General features: G+C 40.0%; 2 protein-coding genes across 4 annotated transcripts in view; both read left to right on the forward strand.

The window, feature by feature from the left end:
* The window catches only part of Ube4A (Ubiquitination factor E4A), a 64,865-nt gene that overhangs the window by 14,481 nt on the left and 25,365 nt on the right, over nucleotides 1-25,019 (forward strand). The gene's annotated exons all lie outside the window — the stretch shown is intronic.
* Nucleotides 3,785-10,288, forward strand: LOC137239829 (uncharacterized). Its single transcript, XM_067765537.1, has 2 exons — nucleotides 3,785-3,988; nucleotides 4,049-10,288. The coding sequence occupies exon 2, from the start codon at nucleotides 4,206-4,208 to the stop codon at nucleotides 9,999-10,001; it is 5,796 nt and encodes a 1,931-aa protein (XP_067621638.1). The 5' UTR covers nucleotides 3,785-3,988; nucleotides 4,049-4,205; the 3' UTR covers nucleotides 10,002-10,288.

A 25,019-nucleotide genomic window follows, 5' to 3' on the forward strand; every position in this document is an offset into this window, starting at 1 on the left:
TCGGCGTAAAGCTCTAGTACATACATACATATGTGCATAATTATCAAGTAATTTCCACTTCAGTTTAGATTTGAATAATTTTTATAAGTTTTGTATGTTATCGTTGCTGATGGCCCTTTACCGGATATAGATCCGGTACGTTCAGATAACCAAGCATCATTAGGGTACTAGCCCGACCATCTCACATTAAAATACCACTGACAAACGTATGTTTTTATGTAGAGCAACACCTGCAATATTTATTTATGTAGATTTATCGGTATATGGAGCGAAGAGATCAGCAACTGAAGGTGACCGCTCAAGAGTATTCCAGCATGCAACGTCGTTCCATGGAAATGCTCTCTTAATCCAAGCTATGTTAGTCGGAACATAGGCGTTTTCCCATCAAGTGTTATTATCCTCAGAGGATATTCCCTTTTCCCATATACATAGTATATGTTTATTAACTTTTTTATATTCGCAATTACAAATTACGTGTTCGCATTTTCATCTGATGCTTTCTTATTTACAAGTAACTATTCTCATTCCAGCAAGACGCTTTCGCATTTACAATTGAGTTATCTCATTTACATATGACGCTTTCGCATTAACAACTCACTATTCTCATTTACAACTTACTAACCTCGGGAACGATTAGTATGACCGCACTAAACCTTCTAGACCACACGTGGCACATACATAGCGTATACGTAATAAATGAAAATCGAATGTTCGATTTTAATAAGGTATTCGGATAATCGTCGAATAGTGAAATTCTAATAGTAAACGTACAAAAATCTAAAATCGATTAATCAAATTATTCGAATAGTTTTAAGAGCTCTACATTATTGAATAAATAGAGTTTTAAAAACAATGTTGGGGAAAGTTGACTAACGTTATAAGTCATAATGATTGGGTTAAAAAACTCACAGTACATGTAAAGTTTGTCTCTCTTGGCTCGATTATTGTTTGGGGCTGAACAGCGTGGTGTAATAGGGGATAAGTTCAGCCTGGGCAGTCACAGTAACTTATATCGTATCCCCAAAGACGTCTCCAGTCGAAAAGCGATGTTGTTATTGTAGCGATAAAGACACTCCCCGAAAGTTTTGGATAGTGTTTTCGGTGTTGATAGTCTTTTTCTAGATATAGATCTGGTACGTTCGAATAGCGATCAAACAAGAATACAATATTATCCGATCTTTTCTGAAAAAGACAAAAGATTTAACGTACGATGGAGGCAAATATGTTATTGTAACGAATTTTGGGAAACTCTTGACTATTCTGCCCTCTATTGTTGTTCTAATCTTTGAACTGTCGAATAAATATCTCAAGTATTTATTATAGCAAAATGTTCTTTATTTACACTACTGAAGAATTGTGTTGAGTGATTGACGCGAACAGACGTGTTTTTGCGGCGCTCTAATGTTTTCTTTAAATTTGTGCTTTTGTTGAGTGTCGCTTAACAATAAAAATTACAATCTAAAATTGTGATAGAGACATTGACTCTCTTAGTTTTTCTATGTTTATCATAGTTTATTAATTGCAATATTATACCTTGTTTTTGTGGCCATAGAGTGGATCGCGCCCAAACTTCGGTGCAATGTGAAAATTGCAGAGAAATTTACCATATGAGTTGTGTTGTTGGTAGCTTGTCTGCCGACCTAAACCATCTAAACAATGCTGACAATATTTACATTTGTGGTTTGTGTGCTCCATCTCAACAATACGAGTCTATTACTTCACATAACTCTTCTTTACAACAACAACAAGCTACTCTAGTGCAAATGCCTAATCCGCTATCAGCTAATGACAATTTTGCTTCACATAACTCTTCGTTACAACAACAACAAGCTACTCTAGTGCAAATGCCTAATCCGCTAACTGCTAATGAAAATTTTGCTGAGTTGAAAATTTTTAACTCTCAGTTGCTTTCTGCTATGACTGTTTTGCATAAAGATAATGAGGGCTTTCGAGTAAAAACAGATTCTCTTCAAGCTGAGGTTCGTGACTTGCATTGTAAGCTCACTGAGAACAATTCTATTTTGTCTCATTTGCTCACGAAATTTGAGAAATTGTGCTGTGTAAACAGCAACTTGTCTACATCAAAGCAGTCAGCTTCTTCGTGCGTGTCAACAGTCGCTAGTGGCTCTGTCTACGGTGCTGTTCATCCACCGTCGACACTGATGCCTAATAATGCTGCTGTTGCTAATATTTCAACTGCGTCTGGCTCTGCTGACGGCGTTGCTAAAGCTGTCGAGAGACTATACAACCAGACTGGTACTGCTTCCTATGCACATCCACCGTCGAATATTCTGCCTCATGATGCTGCTGCTGTTGCTACCTCTTCAAGTGTGGTGCCTATTGTTAATGCGGCTGCTATGCAACTAACTTCGCCAACTCCGGTTACTGTTGACAAATCCGGTAACTCAAACGAATGGAAAACAGTGCGAAATAAAAGGAATCGAAGAAATAAAAATGTAAATAAAGATAAAAATGAACATAAAATTCAAAATGACAATGGTGATGCTGACGCTGGTACAATTTCAATGCCTGAAGGTGTTAATAGTAGTAATAATGCAGACACGGTGAATGACAACATTAGACCCATCCAGCCATCCAATAACAACACTTCACCCCACGAGCCTATTGTTGATGCTGTCGAAATTGTTGATAATGAAAATGGGCAGTTGACTGAGATGATGCGTATGGGGCGCAGGAATAATAATAATAACAAACAGGCTCGCATTATTGGTACTAGTGTTTGCACTGATCTTGATGTTGCCGATCGCTATAAATGGCTTCATATTTATTTCCTCTTTTTCACCATCTGTGTCAGAGGTTAATATTATTGATTATGTGGCTAAGCAAACAAAGATAGAGGCGAAATTTCTATCATGTGCCAAGCTGGTTAAAAAAGATGTTTCGCTGTCTACTCTGACTCGAGTTCAAGTTGGGTGTTCCTGAGTCGTCGTATGAGAAGGTGTTATGCTCAGATCTTTGGCCGGTGAACGTCGTGGTAAAGCCTTTTCAGTTTTTTCGAAGAGCTCATCGGAAGCCGCTACGGAGGTAGTAAGGCGTGACCTCCCCCTATTAAAAATATCAGTGGACTGAAAATTTATTATCAAAATCTGTCTGGCATGAGGACCAAAGCTGACCTGGTGTACAAGTTTAGCGCGCAGTTAGATTATGACATCTTCGTATTCGTGGAAACATGGCTTAATGAAAATTTTTTTGATTCTGAGTTTTTTGACTCCAACCTTTTTAATGTATTTCGCAAGGATCGTGATGCAGAAAAAACTGGCCTCACTTCGAGCTTCTTTAGTGCAACTAAAAATTAATGATACTTTGCTGGACCAGATCTGCGTTTGCTTAACTGGCACCACCTCGCAAGGTTCTCTGTACGTTATGGCATCATATGTACCACCTTCGAGCGCACTTGAGTTATACAAGGCTCACACAGACAATATTGTTTCTTTAGCTTTAAGTGATTTAAGTGATAATCATCTCTGTGTGCTAGGTGATTTTAACCTATGTAATGTCAATTGGTCACTCAGTTTATCTAATAACGGCCTTACGCCTTCTAATCTTTCTGGAAATCATGAATTGTACCTCATTGATAATTTATTGAGCCTAAATTTATTTCAAATTAACAATAATGTTAATTCTCTAAACAGACTTTTAGATCTTGTATTTATTAGTGATAATATTAATTGTGAAGTAAGGGAGTGCATGAACCCTATTACGCCTAGTGACAGGCATCATTTGCCTCTGATTACTACTGTCGCTGAATCAAACCAAGATTTTATATTACCTTAAACATTGTAAACATGACATAATAACTTGACAGTTTAAACTTCATTTTATTTAATTTCATAAGTATGGCATCCTTTTATTATACATATAAATTTTCGTTAAACACGAAATTGAACGAAGCGTTTCTTCATAATATCTAAATCGCTTCCTTCAACTTCATTTTATAGAAAAACCTTCGAGGAAATTAAACGAACAAGTAAGAATCTTGTTACAAAATTTTTAATTTAATCATTTACTTATTATAACTATCTTGTAGATATTAAAACTTGCACAGTAAGACTGAATAAACACTGTCATGTTAAAATATTAGTTGTGTTTCCTTGAAGCGTTAGTTGCAGCGATAACATTTTTTAATATTTGTTCTGAGACAAATCCGCAAACTATAATTACAGCGTGGAATCACATGAATACTCATGAAACGATACGATCTTAGAAGCGACAAAAACGAAATACCATTGGTCGATACGGAAAACAATTCAACGGACTCGGACACCAGCGCTGAGATGGCTTCAGCCAGCGAGGGAGAAACTGATAAAACAATCACACAAACAGATAAGTCAATTTATGAATTTAAAGCACAAATAAGAGAATTGCAGCTCCTATTGGCGGCCGCAGAAAAGGAAAAGTTAGATTTAAGAGAAACAATCGCATTACAAGCGAAATTTTGTACAGAAATTGCAAATAACACAGGTTTCGTCAAAACCCCTTTAGCCAGCATCATCTCTGCCGATGATGTCTCTGTTAACGTCACCTCTGCCGACGTAATCTCTGCCAATGCCTTTTCAGCCCATGTCACATCTGCCGAAATACCCTCTGCAAACGTTAACGTAGTTAATGGTAGCTTTGCCAATGCTGCCGCCGTATCCTCTGCAAACGTCAACGTAGCCAGTGGTAGTTCCAACGCTGCCGCCACTAAAGTAATTTTTGCCGACAGAACTAGCGCAAGAGTTGGCTTTACAAACAATAGCCCCTGCAACATGCTCCCTAATACTGATATCACTCTAGGCCATGGTAACTTGCCTAGTATCTATACTACTGCCGCATATGCTAGTGTACAGCCAGCCTACCTAACCTATGCCGACGTCATGAACACCAGAATCAGTCATTCTGTAAACTCTAATGTAAGCCAAGCGTGTAGTAATATTTATACTAGCACAGCCTTAAATGTGTCAAGTATTAATGGATTGTATTCCCCATTTGCCATAAGTCAAGCGCCACCAGCACAGTCAAGTGTGCAGCCAAACCAATTGCCACCGTCAATTTCTATACAACAGCCGTATGTACGCAAATTACACGACCTGCCTGAATTCAACGGATCGCCGGAAGAATGGCCAATGTTTTTTGCAGCATTCAAGGAAACTACCTCAATGTATATGTACACAGATTTGGAAAATTTATTCCGTTTGCAAAAGGCTTTAAAAGGGCCAGCCAGACAGCGAGTAGAATGCCTACTAATTCACCCATCTAGTGTAGGTGCTGTAATATCTACGCTTGAATTCCATTTTGGACGTCCACAGCTACTAATACGTAGCCAAATAGCTAAAGCGCGAGCGTTTCCAACCATAGCCGAAGGAAATATGTCCGAAATTGTAACCTTCAGTACAATGGTGAGCAACCTAACTGCTTTCTTGGAAAATGCAGGAGCAGCATCTCATCTTTCGAATCCGACGTTGTTAGACGAATTACTAAGTAAATTGCCGATGAATAAACGTGAAGAATGGGCCAGGTATACTTTCTCCACGAAATTGTGTTTCCCAAGTGTTCGCCATTTTAGTAATTGGTTACAAGAAGTCGCTATATTTATTTCAATTGCTACAGACGTTGTGCCGGTAGAGACTTCCAAAACAAATGAACAGTTGATTTCGAAGGCAACCAAGACATTGAAACCAGTGCTAGTGATGACAGAAAGTAAATGTTTATATTGCAAAGGTAACCACAATTTAAGCCAGTGTGAAAAGTTCAAAAATATGGACTGCAGCGATAGATGGTCATTTGTGAAAGCAAATCACTTATGTTTCAGTTGTCTACGACCTGGTCACAGCACTATCAATTGTAATACACGTCGCGAGTGCGGACTTGAATTTTGCCGTAGATATCATAACCGGCTATTGCACGAACGAAGTAGCAAAAATTTCAATGGCAATTTAAAGTCGACGTCGACTGCGGACAATGCAGATGTGGAAAAGCAGGCAGCTGACACAGCAAATGTCGTCACTATATTCGCGAAGGAATTTAGTAAGCAAACGCTATTTAAATTTCTGCCTGTAGAAATAAAAGGACCAAAGGGTAGTTGTAAGGTTATTGCATTTGTCGATGATGGTTCTAAAATATCCTTGATCGAAGAGCAGGTAGCTAAAACTATTGGCTTGAATGGTCCAGTTGATAAATTATCATTAAAATGGATAGGAGGTAAGACCACAAGCGAACTATCACAACGATTAGACGTCGAAATTTCTGGCTTGAATCAGAATACAACATTTCAGATGAGAAATGTACGCACAACAAGAAAGTTAGAGCTACCAGCACAAACGTTGAATGTTGACAGTTTTAAATTAAAGTACGATAAAATTCGAAACTTGCCAGTGGATGATTATGTTAATGCTGTGCCACAAATTCTCATCGGTATGCCGCACACAAATTTGGTTCGTCCAATAGAAGTTATAAACATAGACGATTGTTTTTCTGTCCACAGGTCAAAGTTGGGATATATGCTCTTCGGATCCAACGAAGATAGTGTAGAAGGAGTTGTTTGTCGTATAGACTGCGAATTAGACGCAATCAACGATATTCAGCAGCAAATGAAAGAATATTTTACGCTGGAGAATTTTGGTATGAAGCCCCTACAGCCGGTTATGTCTGAAGCAGACAAACGAGCTGAAGCAATTTTATTGGAGACAACCAAGCAAATCGGTTGCCGTTATGAAACCGGTTTATTGTGGCTAAATAATGAGGTAGAATTTTGTGAAAGCTATAGTATGGCACTGCGTCGTCTGGAATCATTGGAGACAAAATTTGAAAAAAACCGTGAATTTGGGACTTGGTACATTGATAAGATCAATGAGTATTTAAGTAAATCATATGCTAGGAAACTATCACGGGCGGAAGCAATGGAGGTTAAACCTCACACATGGTACCTACCCCATTTTGCGGTATGTAATCAAAATAAAGAAAATAAACTACGTTTAGTATTCGATGCCACAGCGTCAGTAAATGGTGTTTCTTTCAACTCAAGGCTAATGAAAGGTCCAGATGCTTATCAGCCAAAGCCTTTATTGAGTATACTATTTAAATTTCGACAGGGTGTCATTGGCGTATGTGCAGACATACGAGAAATGTTTAACAGAGTTCTGATACGCCAAGAAGACCAGGATGCACAACGCTTTTTGTGGCGGGGTGGAAATTCGTCAAAGGAACCAGATGTATATATTATGAACGCGATGATATTTGGATCAGCCTGTTCACCATGTTCTGCACAATACGTGAAGAATACAAATGCGATGAAGTTTCGAGACCTTCATCCAAGAGCTACTAGTGCTATTATTGACCGCCACTATGTGGACGACTACGTAGACAGTTTCGAAACAGGAGATGAGGCTATAAGTGTTACAAATGCGGTCAAGGAAATTCACAGCTATGCCGGGTTCGAGTTGCGAGGATTTAAATCCAACTCTGAAGAGGTCTGTTTTGCACTCGGGGAAACGAAGACCCCTCTTACGCACGTTGAAACAATGAGCTTTTGCTCCAACGAATCCATGGCAGAGAAGGTACTTGGAATGTACTGGCGTCCACTGGATGATTCTTTCTGTTTTAAACTAAAATTCGTGAAAGTTCCGAATGACGTCTTGACGGGAAAAAGGCGACCGACGAAAGCTGAAGTTTTAAGCCTTACCATGTCAATATTTGATCCGTTCGGGTATCTGGCGAATATTACAATCAAATCGAAAATTATCTTGCAACAACTATGGCGGTTAGATGTAGATTGGACAAGTTCTATTCCGGAGCAGGTTTATCGGGAATGGTACAACTGGTATACAGAGCTCGACAAAGCTAAAAGTCTTATCATTCCACGCTGCTATCACCGGAATTTTAGTAACTTGGTTTCCACAATTGATTTACATATTTTTGTAGATGCCAGCGAGTTTGCATATTCTGCGGTTGCTTACTGGCGAATCAAATTCGATGGTGAAGTCAATGTAGTCTTCGTAGCTGGAAAATCTCGTTGTAGCCCCGTTAAAGCACTTTCGATACCACGACTTGAACTGCTGTCTGCCGTATTGGGCGTTCGTCTGCAGGAGGCTATTTTAAATGGTCATGACAGGAGGCCTAACGTAATAACATTTTGGTCTGACTCAAAGACGGTTCTTAGCTGGATTAAATCAGATAGTCGTTGTTACAAGCAATTTGTATCACACAGAATTGCAGAAATTTTGGACTCGTCGAACGTAAACTGTTGGCGATGGGTTCCCGGAAAGTTGAATCCTGCTGATGATGCAACACGATTGAACGCACGCCTTGTTTCGAACTCTCGATGGATATGTGGCCCAGATTTCTTGAAAGAACCGGAGGATTCTTGGCCCAAGCTAGTTGATGGTGCTGCCGCGAAACCGTGCCTCGAAGAAAGGCGAGCGAAGTTCATACTTGCAATAAGTATTGACTCATCGTTAATAGATTTTGACAGATTTTCGAATTATTATAGGCTGTTAAGAGTCATTTGCTGGGTAAAGAAAGCTATGATGAAGTTTAGGTCTGTTCAAAAGCTGGAATTCACTCCAATATCATCACATTTCGTGCCACAGTTGACAGCGGAGGACATTTCTCAAGCTGAAAAGATTGTATGTCGTTTCGTTCAGGAGAACGTATATCCGGAGGAGATGCGCATTTTAGTAAACAGAAAACCAATCCCTAAAAACAGTCCGTTATTTAAGCTGACTCCGATAATTGACGACGAGGGAATATTGCGGCTATCAGGACGTATCGATTATGCTGATAGTGTCCCATTAGAAACAAAAAGGCCGATAATTTTACCGCATAAGCATCGATTATCCGGTCTCATTGCTAGACATTATCACGAAAAATACAAACATCAAAATAATGAGGCAATCATTTGCGCTATAAGAAGGAAGTTCTGGATAACTAATTTACGTAGTTTGGTTCGTGCAGCTAAAAGAGATTGTCAAATATGTAAAAACAGAATTGTGGAACCAAAGCCACCACTTATGGGACAGCTTCCAAGAGATCGCCTTACTCCGTACATTCGGGCTTTCAGCTATACTGGTGTAGATTTCTTCGGTCCATATAACGTAGCAGTTGGTCGCAGACAAGAAAAAAGATGGGGATGTTTATTTACATGTTTGACTGTACGAGCAATTCATTTAGAATTGGCAAAGGATCTGTCGTCTGATGCATTAATACTGTGCTTACGCAACTTCATAAACCGACGAGGAGTCCCGTTGAGAATGCGCAGTGACAGGGGTACGAATTTCGTTGGTGTGAGTAAAGAAGATTGGGTATTGGTAGAGAGGAAGTTGGTCGATGAAGGTGTAAAGTATGGGGTAGAATGGTTGTTTAACCCACCTGGTAATCCTTCAGCTGGAGGTGCATGGGAGCGAATGGTGGGCTGTGTCAAGCGAGTCCTTTCCTTTACGTTGAAGACAAAGGTGCCCCAAGTGGAGACGTTACAAAGTCTTTTAATTGAAGCTGAGAACTTGGTGAACTCTCGTCCACTAACTTATTTGCCATTAGACGAGGAAGATGCTGAACCTCTATCACCAAATCATTTCATATTAGGCTGCCCGAATGATGTTCAAACACCGTCCGTAGATGAGGGTGCTTGTTTGCGTAAGCAATGGCAAATCCTCCAACAAATGAAGCAGACCTTTTGGAAGAGATGGGTCCTAGAATACCTTCCTACATTAACGCGTCGAAGCAAATGGTGTCAACGAGTAGATCCATTGAAAGTTGGTGATGTTGTGCTTATATGCGATGAAAACGAGAGACGTGGTGAATGGAAGCGAGGCATCGTAGTGGAAGTTTTTACGGCATCTGATGGTCAAGTCAGATCAGCAATTGTCAAGACAGCTACAGGAAATTTAAGGAGACCTGCTTCTAAGTTGGCGGCATTAGACGTAGTTCGTGAATCTTCGGGCATCCAATCGATTCACGGGGGCCGGGATGTCGCTGAATCAAACCAAGATTTTATATTACCTTAAACATTGTAAACATGACATAATAACTTGACAGTTTAAACTTCATTTTATTTAATTTCATAAGTATGGCATCCTTTTATTATACATATAAATTTTCGTTAAACACGAAATTGAACGAAGCGTTTCTTCATAATATCTAAATCGCTTCCTTCAACTTCATTTTATAGAAAAACCTTCGAGGAAATTAAACGAACAAGTAAGAATCTTGTTACAAAATTTTTAATTTAATCATTTACTTATTATAACTATCTTGTAGATATTAAAACTTGCACAGTAAGACTGAATAAACACTGTCATGTTAAAATATTAGTTGTGTTTCCTTGAAGCGTTAGTTGCAGCGATAACAACTACAGTTAATTTTTATTGTTTTGCTTCGGAGAATTTTGAAAGCAGTGTTTCTTTCAATTTTAATTCTTTTGATTTCTCCGGTTTTAATGATTGCTTATTTCAAATAAACTGGGAGGAGCTACTTGAGGGACTTGATACCGCTAATAGCTTCCGCACTTTCAAAACTATTTTATACAACCACTGCTTGGATTGGATCCCGGTTAAAAGAAAAAGATCCTATAAATTGCCATGGTATTCAAGGGACTTAAAGAATTTTGAAGAATCTTAGGAACAAATACTTTAAAAAATTCAAAAACTCGAAGAATCATTTGTTTTTTACTAAATACAAGTTTTATCTTAGGAGTTTCAACAATTTGGATAAGTATCTATACACCAATTACATTCGTAACATTGAGTCGAGCATTAAATCGAATCCGAAATCCTTCTGGAATTACATAAAGTCAAAAAAATGCTGCGCCAGTGTCCCAACAGGTGTTTTTCTCGATGCGAATTCTCCAACTGAAACAGCCAATTTATTTGCGGAGTTTTTCAAATCGAATTTTGACCCAGAAGATAATAATCAAATATTTGAATTTCCGGAGAGTCAGGACTGTGCTGTTAACTTTGGATCGCTATGTCTCTCTTCTGAGGATATTAGTCAAGCCATTAATAAATTAAAATCCTCCTATCGGCCTGATGCTGATGGCTTGTGCCCTATAGTGCTAAAGTGCTGTCCAGCTTTAGTATATCCGTTAAGACTGATCTTCAATAAATCCTTGTCTTCTGGGACGTTCATTAATGATTGGAAAATAACTTCCATTACCCCAGTCTTTAAAAGTGGTAACAAGAACGATGTCCGCAACTATAGGCCCATATCCAAGCTGTCTACTATTTCCAAGATTTTTGAGCATGCCGTCAATGCAAAGCTAAGTTTTGCTGTTAAATCTCTCATTTCTCCCTATCAACATGGATTTGTCGCTGGCAGGTCAACTGTTTCTAATCTTGCTGTCTTTAGTGAATATTGTATAGAGTCATTTTCTGCTGGGTTTCAAGTGGATTGCATCTACACAGATTTCTCTAAAGCTTTTGATAGAGTTTCTCATAGAGTTTTACTAGGAAAATTAGCTTCTCTTGGCTTTCATTCCTCGTTTCTGCTATGTATTGCCTCTTATTTATTGAACAGGCAATGTGTTGTTAATATTGATGGTGTATCCTCCAGGCCTTTTGTTGCCACTTCTGGTGTACCTCAGGGTAGTATATTGGGACCGTTATTTTTTATTCTTTTTATTAACGACATTAGTAGTTGCTTCTCGTTCGCCAAATGTTTGCTTTACGCTGATGACCTGAAGCTATTCTCAGCAATTAAGGGGCCAGATGATGCCTCAAGATTACAAAATGACATTAACAAACTTTACCACTGGTGCGAGGAATCTCATCTTTCCTTGAACCCCGCCAAATGTTTCCACATAACTTATGCGAAAACAACCAGTACACTACATACGATTTACAGAATTTCAAATTGTGAGCTTCAGTGTGTTAATGAGATTAAAGATCTTGGTATTATCTTTGATAGTAAGTTCTCGTTTAACAATCACGTAAACTATATAACTGCTAAATCATATTCTATGCTTGGTTTCGTTAGGCGTAATACTATAAAATTCTCAGATCCGTATACGATCAAGTTATTATTCACGGCCTTTGTTAGGTCGCGTTTGGATATGCAGTTTTTATTTGGAGGCCAAGCCAGCAGACAGCTGTAAATAGAATATAGCGTATACAGAAGATCTTTCTTAAATATGCTCTTCGACCTTTAAACTTCTTCTCGTCTCTTGCTATTAAACCTTAAGACCTTGTTGGATCGTAGATCTATTATCTGCTTAAGTTTCGCTTATAACATTATTAATGGGTTTCTTGACTGCCCGTACTTGCTGGAGCGGTTTCGATTTAATGTCCCTCAACGTTCTCTCCGAAATTTCTATCCCTTTTATGGTGATAATCTTAGAACTAATTATGCCTGTAATGCTCCTATTGCCCGTGCTATACGTGAGTTTAACTCACTGAGCGTTACGGTTTCATTGGATTTTTCACTACCAAGGTTTAAATTTTTAATTATTTTAAACTCTGCATTTTAAGTTCTACGGTCCATTTATGTATATAAGTTTCATACTTTTAGCTCTAAATTGAATTTAAGAACTATTTAATATATTTATTCTGTAAGGATTTATTCCATTGACTGCAAATAAATGAAATGAAATGAAGAAGTACTTCACAATTAGATTACTCGCGTATTTCACTTATAGCGTGCCTAAATCAAACTGAACCATTATTCCTCAAGTTGCTTTACTTTTATATTCTCTGTTGCCTCGTTCCCATAATTACCCAAGATTCTAGACTTTTCCCGAACAGGCTTCTCGAACAGCTGTTTATTTGTTTCTCATTTCTGCATCTGATATTCACGTTTGTGTTCTAGTTATACGTGTATACATATATGTTAAGTAATAACTTCTGCTGTTGTTGTTGTTGTAGCAATGTTTCTTCCCACCTAATAGCTGCGACCGATCACAAGTTGTCATCAATATCCTCTAACGGGGGTCCAAGGAAACTTGCTGTTTTGACAGGGGTGGACCATAATGAAAGGGGTGTTAGAGGCATTGGTTCCACATTACAATTAAAGAGATGGTTGGTGTCATGTGGGGACACATTGCAAGCGGGGAATACATTTTGTATGTCGGGGTTGATTCTGGATATGTAAGAGTTTAATCTGTTACATTATCCAGAACGAAGTTGAGCCAGAGTGACTCGCGTTTCCCTGGGGAGTATGCGTTCCTCTTCCGCAAGTTTTGGGTACTGTTCCCTGAGTACTGGATTCACCGGGCAATTCCCGGCATAAAGGTCCGACGCCTGTTTGTGGAGTTCACAAAGGACCTGCTTGTGTTTTTTTGCTTCATACGGCTGAGTTCTCAGGTGCCGTATTTTCTCAAAATGCTTACGGAGATGACTCCTTAAGTCCCTATGCAGTGCTGGCTCATCAATCAGATGTCTGTTGGGATGCCCAGGTTTCTGGGTATTCAACAGGAACTGTTTGGTTAGCATCTCATTTCTCTCCCTGAGTATTCTCGCCTTATTATGTAGATGGTGTTCTAGGGACATAAGAAAGAAGACAGCCCGTGGCTGTTCTCAGCGCAGTATTTTGGCAGGCCTGTAGCTTCTTCCAGTGGGTAGTTTTTAGGCTTGGCGACCATATAGGGGACGCGTAGCACGCAAATGGCTGGCCAATTGTCTTGTATGTGGTAATGAGCGTTTCTTTGTCTTTTCCCCAAGTACTGCCAGCAAGAGATTTGAGGATTTTATTACGGCTCTGGATTTTCGGAACAATTGCGGCTGCGTGCTCACCAAAATGTAGATCCTGATCAAACGTCACACCCAAGATTTTGGGTTGTAGGACAGTCTGTAGCGTAGTGCCATCGACGTGGACGTTCAAAATGGCCGACATTTGGGACGTCCAAGTTGTAAATAAGGTCTGCTCTAGGGTGATGATTACATTATGTGTGATTGTTTATATTTCTTCTTCAGTCTTAGCTGCATGTGTGTATGTGAAATAATCTCTTCGCTCTTAGCTTCGCTGTTTACATGTATGTATGTGTGGCTGCTTGCTTTAAGGTTTCATGTACATATGTGTGGTTGCTTACTTTGCTGTTGTTGTGAATTTATTTACTAGCAGCATACTGATGTATCGAAATGCTAATACTCGCCAAATTATTATAAGGAATCTTTATATACCAGTGGGAGTAATAAGAAATCCATTCCCCCTATATAATACATAAAGTTATTGGCAATGTTAGGTACGTTATACGTGATCAAAAGCTGACCCCAATTACCTGGCTCATTTGTTTATGCTAATTACCTGACAGAGATGTTCAAGAATCAGAAGAGGAATTATTAAAAATTTAGTTGATGTTTTTGTTTTCCAATTCATCGTAACCAATTTGGTTTCACTGTGAGAAATATTCTTCTTTTACATTTATAAATTTTTGATGTTGCTCTTCCCTTGCTTGAACCCAGGTTCTCCGGTGGGGTAGGCAGAGCATGCTACCACCACACCACGGCACCGCTTTCTTATAAGAAGAGAGAAAACTTAAGGCTTACTGTGAGCATACTAACTGGACACTGCCTTCTGGCGTCACAAACTTATAAGTTAGGCCTCGTCAGTAACAGCAGATGTAGGACGGAGTTGTACTATAACATAAATCCTGGCACCTAATTGACCGGCCAGTTCAACCTAACTTAACTTTAACCAAAAGTCGTAAATTTTTGCAGTCGCGTACACACTAGAGATATACGCCGCAGATAAACGCCGCCGCCGAATATCAAAAATATCTGCGCGGCGGCGTCCGGCGCGTTACTATATTTTCTACTCGTTTAAGACTGTTTAGGCCATTTATTGTTCATGTCGAAAATTGGTCGGATATGGTCGAAAGTGGTATCAACGGATGCGCATCACTGCCAGTTATAAGAAACTAATTGCGAAATTTAACTATTTCTAACTGTTCAAAAGTTATTTAAAAAACAGGCGTTTTCGATGTCAGCTTAACACGGACTTTGCATCACCCATTTCACCAAGTTATAAAAACAAAACACTAAAAGAAAAGTTATATAATAAATTTATATGCTCGCTTTGCATATCTTTTTTTCAAAAAATTAATAATGAACAATGAATTCAAATAAAGTGACCCAAGGCGAACATGTTTTCAAATTGTCGTTATGGTGTTAAAAAAATGCAAAATACCCCAAAAAGGTGCCGATTTTTTAAAAAACTTTATATTGCGATTGGCTGAAAGAATAAGCGAAATCAGTGATGCAAAATTCGTTAGTAGGTTCTAGGGGCATAAACACTCCTTTGAAATGATTCTTACCTCAGACTTACTTACTCACTTACTTACTTAATTGGCGCTTAACCGTCTAAACGGTTATGGCCGTCCAACAAGGCGCGCCAGTCGCTCCTTCGCTCCTCCAACCGGCGCCAATTGGTCACACCAAGGGAGTTTAAATCTTTTTCCACCTGGTCCTTCCAACGGAGTGGGGGCTGCCCTCTGCCTCTGCTTCCATAGGCGGGTTCCGATAGAAAAACTTTCTTGGCCAGAGCATCATCATTCATTCGCATAACATGGCCTAGCCAGCGGAGCCGCTGCGTTTTAATTCGCTGGACTATGTTGATGTCTACGTATAGCTCGTACAGCTCCTCATTAAATCTTCTTCGGTACTCGCCATCGCCAACGCGTAGAGGTCCATAAATCTTTCGAAGAAAATTTCTCTCGAACACTCCCAAATCCGCTTCATCTGCTGTTGTCATGGTCCAAGCTTCTGCCCTATATAGCAGGACGGGTTCGATAAGTGACTTGTAGAGTATGATTTTCGTTCGCCGAGAGAGGACTTTACTTTTGAATTGCCTACCTAGTCCAAAGTAGCATTTATTGGCAAGATTGTTTCTTCGCTGGATTTCAGTGCTGATGTTGTTGCTAGTGTTGATGCTGGTTCCCAAATAAAGTCTTTTACTATTTCGAAATTATGGCTGCCAACAGTAGCGTGGTTGCCAAGGCGCGTATGCGCTGACTCTTTGCTCGATGACAGCAGGTACTTCGTTTTGTCCTCATTCACCATCAAACCCATCCTTACCGCTTCTTTTTCCAGTTTGGAGTAAGCAGAACTAACAGCGCGGGTGTTTAGGCCGATGATATCAATGTCATCAGCATATTCCAGTAATTGCATGCTTTTATAGTATATTGTTCCAGTGCGGTTAAGTTCTGCAGCTAGTATAATTTTCTCCAGCATCAAATTAAAGAAATCGCATGATAGGGGGTCACCCTGTCTGAAACCTCGTTTAGTTTCGAACGGCTCGGAGAGGTCCTTCCCAATTCTGACTGAGCTGATGGTGTTGCTCAACGTCATTTTGCACAGCCGTATAAGTTTTGCGGGGAAACCAAATTCAGACATAGCGGCATATAGGCAGCTCCTCTTTGTGCTGTCGAAGGCGGCTTTAAAGTCGAGGAAGAGGTGATGTGTGTCGATTCTCTTTTCACGGGTTTTTTTCAAGATTTGGCGCATTGTGAAAATCTGGTCGATGGTAGATTTACCAGGTTTGAAGCCGCACTGATAAGGTCCAATCAGCCGGTTCACGGTGGGCTTCAATCTTTCGCACAATACACTTGAAAGAACCTTATATGCGATATTAAGAAGGCTGATTCCACGATAGTTGGTGCATTTTGCAGTATCCCCCTTCTTGTGGACTGGGCAAAGAACACTTAGATTCCAACCGTCGGGCATGCACTCGTCCCCCCATATTTTGCTAAGAAGCTGCTGCATGCGCCTTACCAACTCCTCGCCGCCGTACTTGAATAGCTCCGCATGCAATCCATTGGCGCCCACGGCCTTGTTGTTTTTCAATCTGGTTATTGCTATTCTAACTTCGTCATAATCGGGCGGGGGGACATATATTCCATCATCATCGATTGCGGGATCGGGTTCTTCATCTCTGCGCGGTGAATTGCTGCCTCCATTTAGGAGAGCAGAGAAGTATTCCCTCCATAATCTAAGCACTCTCTGGACATCAGTTACGAGGTCGCCGTTTTCGTTCCTACAGGAGTTTGCCCCGGTCTTAAAACCTTCCGTCCGTCGCCGTATTTTTTGGTAAAATTTTCGGGCGTTATTCCTGGTGGCTAACAGCTCAAGCTCCTCGCACTCACGCCTTTCTGCTTCTGCTTTTTTTTTCCTGAAAAGGCGTCTCGCTTCCCTTTTCAACTCACGATAGCGTTCACACACTCCTCTTGTCGCGCTCGCTTTTAACGTAGCCCTGTAGGCAGCGTCTTTTCTTTCGGTTGCAACGCGGCATTCTTCATCGTACCGGTTGTTTTTTCGTGGTCGCCGGTAGCCAATTTTTTCCTCGGCGACAGTACGAAACGCTTTGGAGATATGCTCCCACTGCTCCTGTATTCCTTCAGGATGAGTTGTGCTCTCAGAGAGCGGGTGTGAGAGTCGAGTTGCGAAATCATTGGCAGTCTGTTGTGATTGAAGCTTTTCGACGTCTAGCTTTCCTTGTGTTTTTTGTTCCTTGGTTTTAGCCGCGTTGAGGCAGGTGCGTTTTTTTGGCTGCAACGAGATAATGGTCCGAGTCGATGTTACGTCCTCGGATCGTGTGCACATCTAAAACACTGGAGGCATGCCGTCCGTCTATCACAACGTGATCGATCTGATCGCGAGTATTTCGATCAGGAGACAGCCATGTAGCTTGATGTATCTTTTTATGCATGAACCTCGTCCTGGATATGACCATGTTTCGAGCACCGGCAAAGTCAATCAGTCTCAGTCTGTTAGGAGAAGTTTCATTGTGTAGGCTGAACTTTCCGACTGCCTGGCGTTAAAGTCGCCAAGCACGTCTTTTATATCATGACGGGGGCAGCGCTCGTATGTGCGTTTTAATTGCTCATAAAAAGTGTCTTTCAACTCATCATCTTTCTCCTCTGTCGGCGCATGGGCGCAGATGAATGATATTGTAACGAATGCTAGCAGCACTGAGCGATGCTATCGTCTCTAAGCCGATGCTAAGCAGTGACGTGAATGCACATCAATAATTCAATCATTATGTATCTACATAAACGAAACAATAACTGCGTCTTCATATATGTACCATGTACGTATACGAGCAGCGAAGAGTCAATGCACAAACACATGCATATATCTTATCTGAGTTGTCACAAGAGAGAGCAATAATCTGTGCACGTAGTTGTGGCTGGCGATTTTGTAGCCGAAACTAACTAGTAACTTCTGGAAATAGAAGAGCCTAGATGTATGCAGCGTAAACTATAAAAGTGGCGCAGGCGAGTAAGAAGTAATTCAGTTTGAGTTGAGCTATCAATCAGTTTGATTAAGCACGCGATCTGGCGGCCAATAGTAGAGTTTCATTTGAGTTATCAATCAGTTTGGTTATTAAGCCAGCGAGTAGCAAAGTATAAGTGTATTGTGAAGTACTTTAATAAAGGCCATTTTTCCATTATTCAATATTGGAGTTATTTATTCAACAGTTTAGTGATTCCAACTTAGCAGAGGATTGCAAATAAGAGGATTTGCAGTAAATTCGTTACAATTGGTGTCAGAAGAGGAATTGTTAAATAAATTCCAGAGGACAACAAGGACATGGCAAAGTTCAGTGAATTGAAGATCCAGCAACTAAAGAAGGAGTTGGAGAGCCGTGGATTGAATACAAGCGGCGTTAAACTTGAACTTCAGGCACGGCTACGAGAGGCAATGGAAGCGGAAGGAATTGATGTGGAAGAGTATGACTTTCATCTTGATGGTGAGGAAGTAACAAAAATTGAAGAGAAAAACGAAACATCGCAGACAGTTACGAGCACAGACTTGAACATGATTTTGGCTGCAATATCTGCTCAAACATCGATAATGTCATCACAGATGGAATCCCAAGAGACACGAATTACATCGAAAATTGAAGCACAAGAAACGCATATGTCAGAAATGTCGACACAGATAACATCCAAGATTGAAGCACAAGAAACGCGTATGTCAGAAATGTCGACACAGATTACATCGAAGATTGAAGCACAAGAAACGCGTATGTCAGAAATGTCGACACAGATTACATCAAAGATGGAGACACAACTGAAAGAACAAGAGGCACGCATAACAGTACAACTCGAGCGCAAGAGGCGCGTATATCATCAAAACTCGAAGCACGTATGGACGAGAAAATAACGCAGTTTGAAGAAAAAATCGAAGCCGAGGTGGATGCTTTGAGAGGTCGTATACAAGAGTTGCAATTAAACCGCCCAGCTGTTTCAGCAAGCAATACAAAGGTAAAAACACCATCCTTTGACGGTTCTGTTCCTTTCCAGGTCTTTAAGCTACAGTTTGAGAAGACCGCAGCAGTGAACAACTGGAATGCGGAAGATAAAGTTGCTGCACTGTTCGTGGCATTGAAAGGGCCTGCCGCGGAAATCTTACAGACCATCCCAGAGTACGAGCGGAACCACTACGAAACATTGATGAGCGCTTTAGAGAGACGTTACGGAAGCGAACACAGAAAACAGATATTTCAAATAGAATTGCAAAACCGCTACCAAAAAGCTAACGAGACTTTGCAGGAGTTTGCGTCTGACATTGAAAGATTGGCTCATCTTGCAAATGCGGATGCACCCGTGGAATACACGGAAAGGGTAAAAATCCAGAGCTTCATAAATGGCATACGAGATGTGGAAACGAAGCGGGCTACATATGCGAATCCAAAACCAACATTCGCAGAAACGGTGTCACAAGCCCTGATTCAGGAAACAACGTCGCTTCTGTGTAAGCCAGTTTTCAAAGCACGCCGTGTGGAAGTATAAAGGCCAGAGTGGGTAGACGCAATATTGGAGGCGCTGAAAGGATCGCAAAAGCGGAGTGAAAAAGTTATCAAATGCGGGAAGTCCGGTCACATTGCACGTCATTGCGATCTTGGCCTTAATAGTTCCAACAATGTGTGTGGGCGTAAACGCGAAGCTGGAGGAGATGAGCAAGAGCGAGTAAGAGGTAGAGAGCTAGATCCAGCTATTGAATGCCCTGTGATATCTGTGTCGCAAATTGGTAGAAAATCGAGCAGTCTTACCGTCAGAGGGAATGTGGATGGCAAAGAACGAGTACTGACTGTAGATACGGGCGCATCTCATTCCTTGATCCGACCTGACTTGGTCAACAGGAGAGTAAAACCGTTACCTGGAGCAAAGTTGCGTACGGTCACTGGCGAGTATAACCAAGTTCAGGGAGAAATGATATGTGAAGTATTGATTGGGAAGGTCATGGTTCTATATAAATTTGTTGTGGCGGAGATTGTTGATGAAGTTATATTGGGAGTGGATTTCTTGGTTGACCATGACATCAAGATCGATATGCAGAGAAGGGTGATGCGTTATGAGAACCAAGATGTGCCACTTAACTTTAGTTTGGAAAAAGGGTTCAGCAGTAATCGGGTACTGGTGGAGAAGACTCGACGAAGGCCACGAAATTCAAAGGTAAAGGTTGATGGAACAAATGGGCCAAACAAATCAAAGCCGAAGGTACCTGTGAGCGAAACACTGGCATTGAAAAGCCCTAACGGACGTACTAAAACGAAGAAAGAATGCAAGGGTGGTTTCAAGCCAAGGCACACTACTGTTGTCAAGCGTCGGAACGATACTAATTATGCAAAGCAAATCCGTCCAGCGCAAGCTCTGCGAAGTAGTTCTTCATTGGCCGAGCAACAGAGTGCGAGGGAACGATCCAGAATAAGGAGTAGTAAGATGGAACACAGGTACGACAAGGAAAATAATTCGGAAGGTTTCCGGGAGGGAGATTTGGTACTGCTATACAACCCTCACCGGCGGAAAGGTGTTCCATCCAAATATCGGTGCAGTTGGGAAGGCCCGTACAGAGTTGTGAAGACGATCAGTGATGTCATCTGCCGCATACAAGCAATTGGGAAATCACGAAATAGAAGAGTGGTACATTTGGCGATGCTAGCAGCGTTTAGATCGAGAGATTTGTCTGATCGGGACGATCAGACTTAGGTGGAGGGCAATGTAACGAATGTTAGCAGCACTGAGCGATGCTATCGTCTCTAAACCGATGCTAAGCAGTGACGTGAATGCACATCAATAATTCAATCATTATGTATCTACATAAACGAAACAATAACTGCGTCTACATATATGTACCATGTACGTATACGAGCAGCGAAGAGTCAATGCACAAACACATGCATATATCTTATCTGAGTTGTCACAAGAGAGAGCAATAATTTGTGCACGTAGTTGTGGCTGGCGATTTTGTAACCGAAACTAACTAGTAACTTCTGGAAATAGAAGAGCCTAGATGTATGCAGCGTAAACTATAAAAGTGGCGCAGGCGAGTAAGAAGTAATTTAGTTTGAGTTGAGCTATCAATGATTAAGCACGCGATCTGGCGGCCAATAGTAGAGTTTCATTTGAGTTATCAATCAGTTTGGTTATTAAGCCAGCGAGTAGCAAAGTATAAGTGTATTGTGAAGTACTTTAATAAAGGCCATTTTTCCATTATTCAATATTGGAGTTATTTATTCAACAGTTTAGTGATTCGAACTTAGCAGAGGATTGCAAATAAGAGGATTTGCAGCAAATTCGTTACAATATATTAAAAAATTTTGCTTTTATTCGGATAGCGGCGAGACGCTCGTCCACAGGCGTGAATGCCAGCACTTGGCTACAAAGTTTCTGTCTCACCACGAATCCGACGCCGAAACTGCGCTTATTCGTATGGCCACTCCAATAGATGTCACAATTTTTGATCTTCTTTCTTCCTTGCTTCGTCCAACGCATTTCTTGGATGGCGGTGATGTCTGATTTTGCTTTGACGAGGACATCAACCAGCCGGGCATCTGCACCAATCCCATTCAGAGACCGGACGTTCCAGGTGCATGCCCTCAATTCATTGTCCTTCAAACGTTTGCCATGGTCGTCATCAATAGAAAGTGTATTTATCCGAGGCTTGTAGTTATATTTCATTGGAGTATGGTTTTACGTGGCGGGTCCCAATCCCAGCGTACAACCCGCTCAGCGGGGGTTAAAATATTACTTGCACGTTTATATAGCGAGCCGCTCGCTCCAAGACAGACGCCCGCTTGCAGCCGCACCTAGAGGTGTACAGACGCTGCCGATGAGATCTCCCCCGGCTAGCCCTTAAACCGATTATGTCAGAGTGGCCTAGCCAGGTTGTTGCCTTCTCACATTAGCACCCCAGAGGATACTTGGCCGCAAGCGACCGGCAGTAGTGAGCTGCTTGAACCGCATGCAAAAGAATCGCTCTGGCCATTCCCAGGTGAATGGCGGTCAGAAGCTTTCCCCACTTTCGTGGACTTCTACACACGGCTCCACCCACTTCATACTTAAGTTGAGGATATATGTACGTATAAGGGTTTGAAAAATCACTTGGGCTTACATTCAAACATCTGCTGTCTATTTGCGAAACTATACAATAGCGTCTGAAATGTTAATTTTGATTTTAACACTTAATCCTTCAACACGCAAGTCTCCCGGTTTGAGATTTCCTAAAGTTGGCGGCCCTATCCAAAACTAGTCCCTTGGAGTGAATCACATTGATTATAGCCTATCAACCAAGTTTAAATATCACCTACACGTTACGGTTACTTTTACAAATGTGAATACATAGGCACATATATTTACCAGGTGAGGCTTTGTCCTTCGCAAGAACACTCAAAGTGGTGAAGCAAAAGCTTTCCCAAGACAGTCGAACTAATCACTGTATGTGCTACTACCCTAACGTAGTGGACAGTCGAACTAGTCTGAAAACTGAAGCTGCGCGGTAATCCATAATATAAAGCTTTCTTCTTTGTTTATTTAATATTTTATTTTATTATTTGAAAGTTGTTTTACTTATTACCAAATATTTTCAATGAATATTTTTATACATCAAAAATGAATATTAGAGAAAAGTATATAAAAACATATTTCACATAAATTACAAACATAGTTATTTAAAAGTTGATAATGCTCAAGTGTATATTATGGTTTACAACTCGGCCAACCTGACTTAAGACCGTCCCCGGTCATATATCTTAAAAACTAAATTAAGTTTTAAAAAAAAAATATTTTTAAAATTGTTTACATATTTTAAAATTCTTTATATATAACAGTTAATTATAATTGAGATAACAATCCGATAAAAGCTCATATTTCATAACTCATTTAATTCTTCAGCAGAAACGATACCATTACTTTTATTTCCAAGCCACTTTCTCATTTTATTAGCTTCAACAACGCCATCATAAGGTAATTGAGTCAACTGACAGTTTTCTACGTCTCGCGTAAGGGCCTTTAAACCTCGGTATGAGTTTTTTATTTGTTCCCACAACCGAATCTACATTTCTTATGACTACAAAATCTCCCACTTCATATTCTTTTGCCCTCACACTTTTTTTTAAGAAATAGTTTAAATTATATTCCTGCTTTTTCTTAATAGCTTCAGATGCATTTAATCTAATTTGTTCCAGATCACGCGTTTCATTAACATTTATTCTATTATCTAAGTACTCTGTAAACTCATCCACTATTTCACCCCTCTGTTCTACGCCGAATAAAAGTTTACTAGGAGAATTTCCCGTAGTACTGTGAACAGAATTATTAATGGCATATTCCACTTGGAGAAGTTTGTTGGACCAATCTGCATGGTTAAGTGGATGACTAAGCTTACCTAACATTGTTTTCAAAACTCTATTTACTCGCTCCACTTGCCCATTTGCTTGTGGAGAGGCGGTAGCTACTTTAAAATGTAATATGTTTCGCTTTAATAAAAAGTTTTCAAAATCCAATGACGTAAAACATGTACCTCTGTCGCTTACAATGCGCCTTGGACGACTATAATAACTAAAATATTTATCTAAAGCAGCAGTAACTTCTTTACTACTTGTTGAATTTGTCGGATAAAGTTTAACGAATTTTGTAAAAGCATCAATCTCGACTAACAAGTGTTTCCGTTTAGATTGAATTGAAGGAAGAGGACCAAAATGATCAATATGAATTGTGTCAAATGGTTCAGGTTTTTTTGGTATATTAAACAAATTTCGTTCATTTACTCGAACGGGCTCTGCATAAATAATACACTTGAGACAGTTTTGTATACATTTTTCAACTTTTTGTTTCATTTTCGGAAACCAATAATGTAAACATAACGTCATCACGGTTTTTTGAACAGATTGATGCCCTATTTTTTCATGTATCAGTCTTATAATATTGTCCTCCATTTCTTTTGGCACATAAAGTGCTACTTTTCCTTCTCCTGTGTCTTTATAAATTAAACCATTTGAAAATTTAAAGTCTATTACTTCCTCTTTTTCCATGCGTTCTTTTAAAGCTCTTATTTCATTGTCACGTTCTTGGGCTAGCTGTATTTGAAATTCAGCTTCACTAATATCTATGCTGGCAACTTGACATCGACTTAACGCATCAACATGTCCCATGGATGCACCAATTCTATGTTGAATAGTATAATTAAAACTTTCAAGTTCTAATGCCCATCTTGCAATACGAGCATTCACCTGTTTCTTCCCTAAAGTCAATGCAAGTGAATTGCAATCTGTAACAATTTTAAATGGAATACCTTCAAGATATGCGACTTGATGAGGCATGCAAACGTTCCTGATGATCGTAAATAGGAACGGATCTACAACAATTGTAAGCCTGATTACCAACTTTACATCAAGAAAGCTGATTTCAATTCACTTACGCAACTTAGATCTTTGGCAGAAGACTTTGAAGAAATAATTAGACTTGATACAGGATCTTCGCGTAGTTTTATCAATCAACGGTTTGTTAATAGTTTTAATGTAAATCACAAAGTTAAGCCAGCGCATATTAAAATTTGAATGGCTAATGGTTTTACAGAGCAAATTAAATTTGTTTTAGAAGTGGTCTTACGCTGTAATGAAATGTTATCAAATTTTCAATTGTTCGATATGGATTCTGGGTTGTAGATGACAACAAACTTGGAATGAACTTTTTTAAAAGAATGAAAACTAACATAAGTTTTGGGAATGCAAAATTTCAACTTACAGTATTTGATATAATGAGTAAACCAACAGAGCGTATTCAGTGTACATTGTTAAAAGAAATTTCAGAAGAG

The sequence above is a fragment of the Eurosta solidaginis genome, chromosome 2 (genome assembly GCF_040869045.1).
Source record: "Eurosta solidaginis isolate ZX-2024a chromosome 2, ASM4086904v1, whole genome shotgun sequence".
NCBI classification, from domain to species: Eukaryota; Metazoa; Arthropoda; class Insecta; order Diptera; family Tephritidae; genus Eurosta; species Eurosta solidaginis.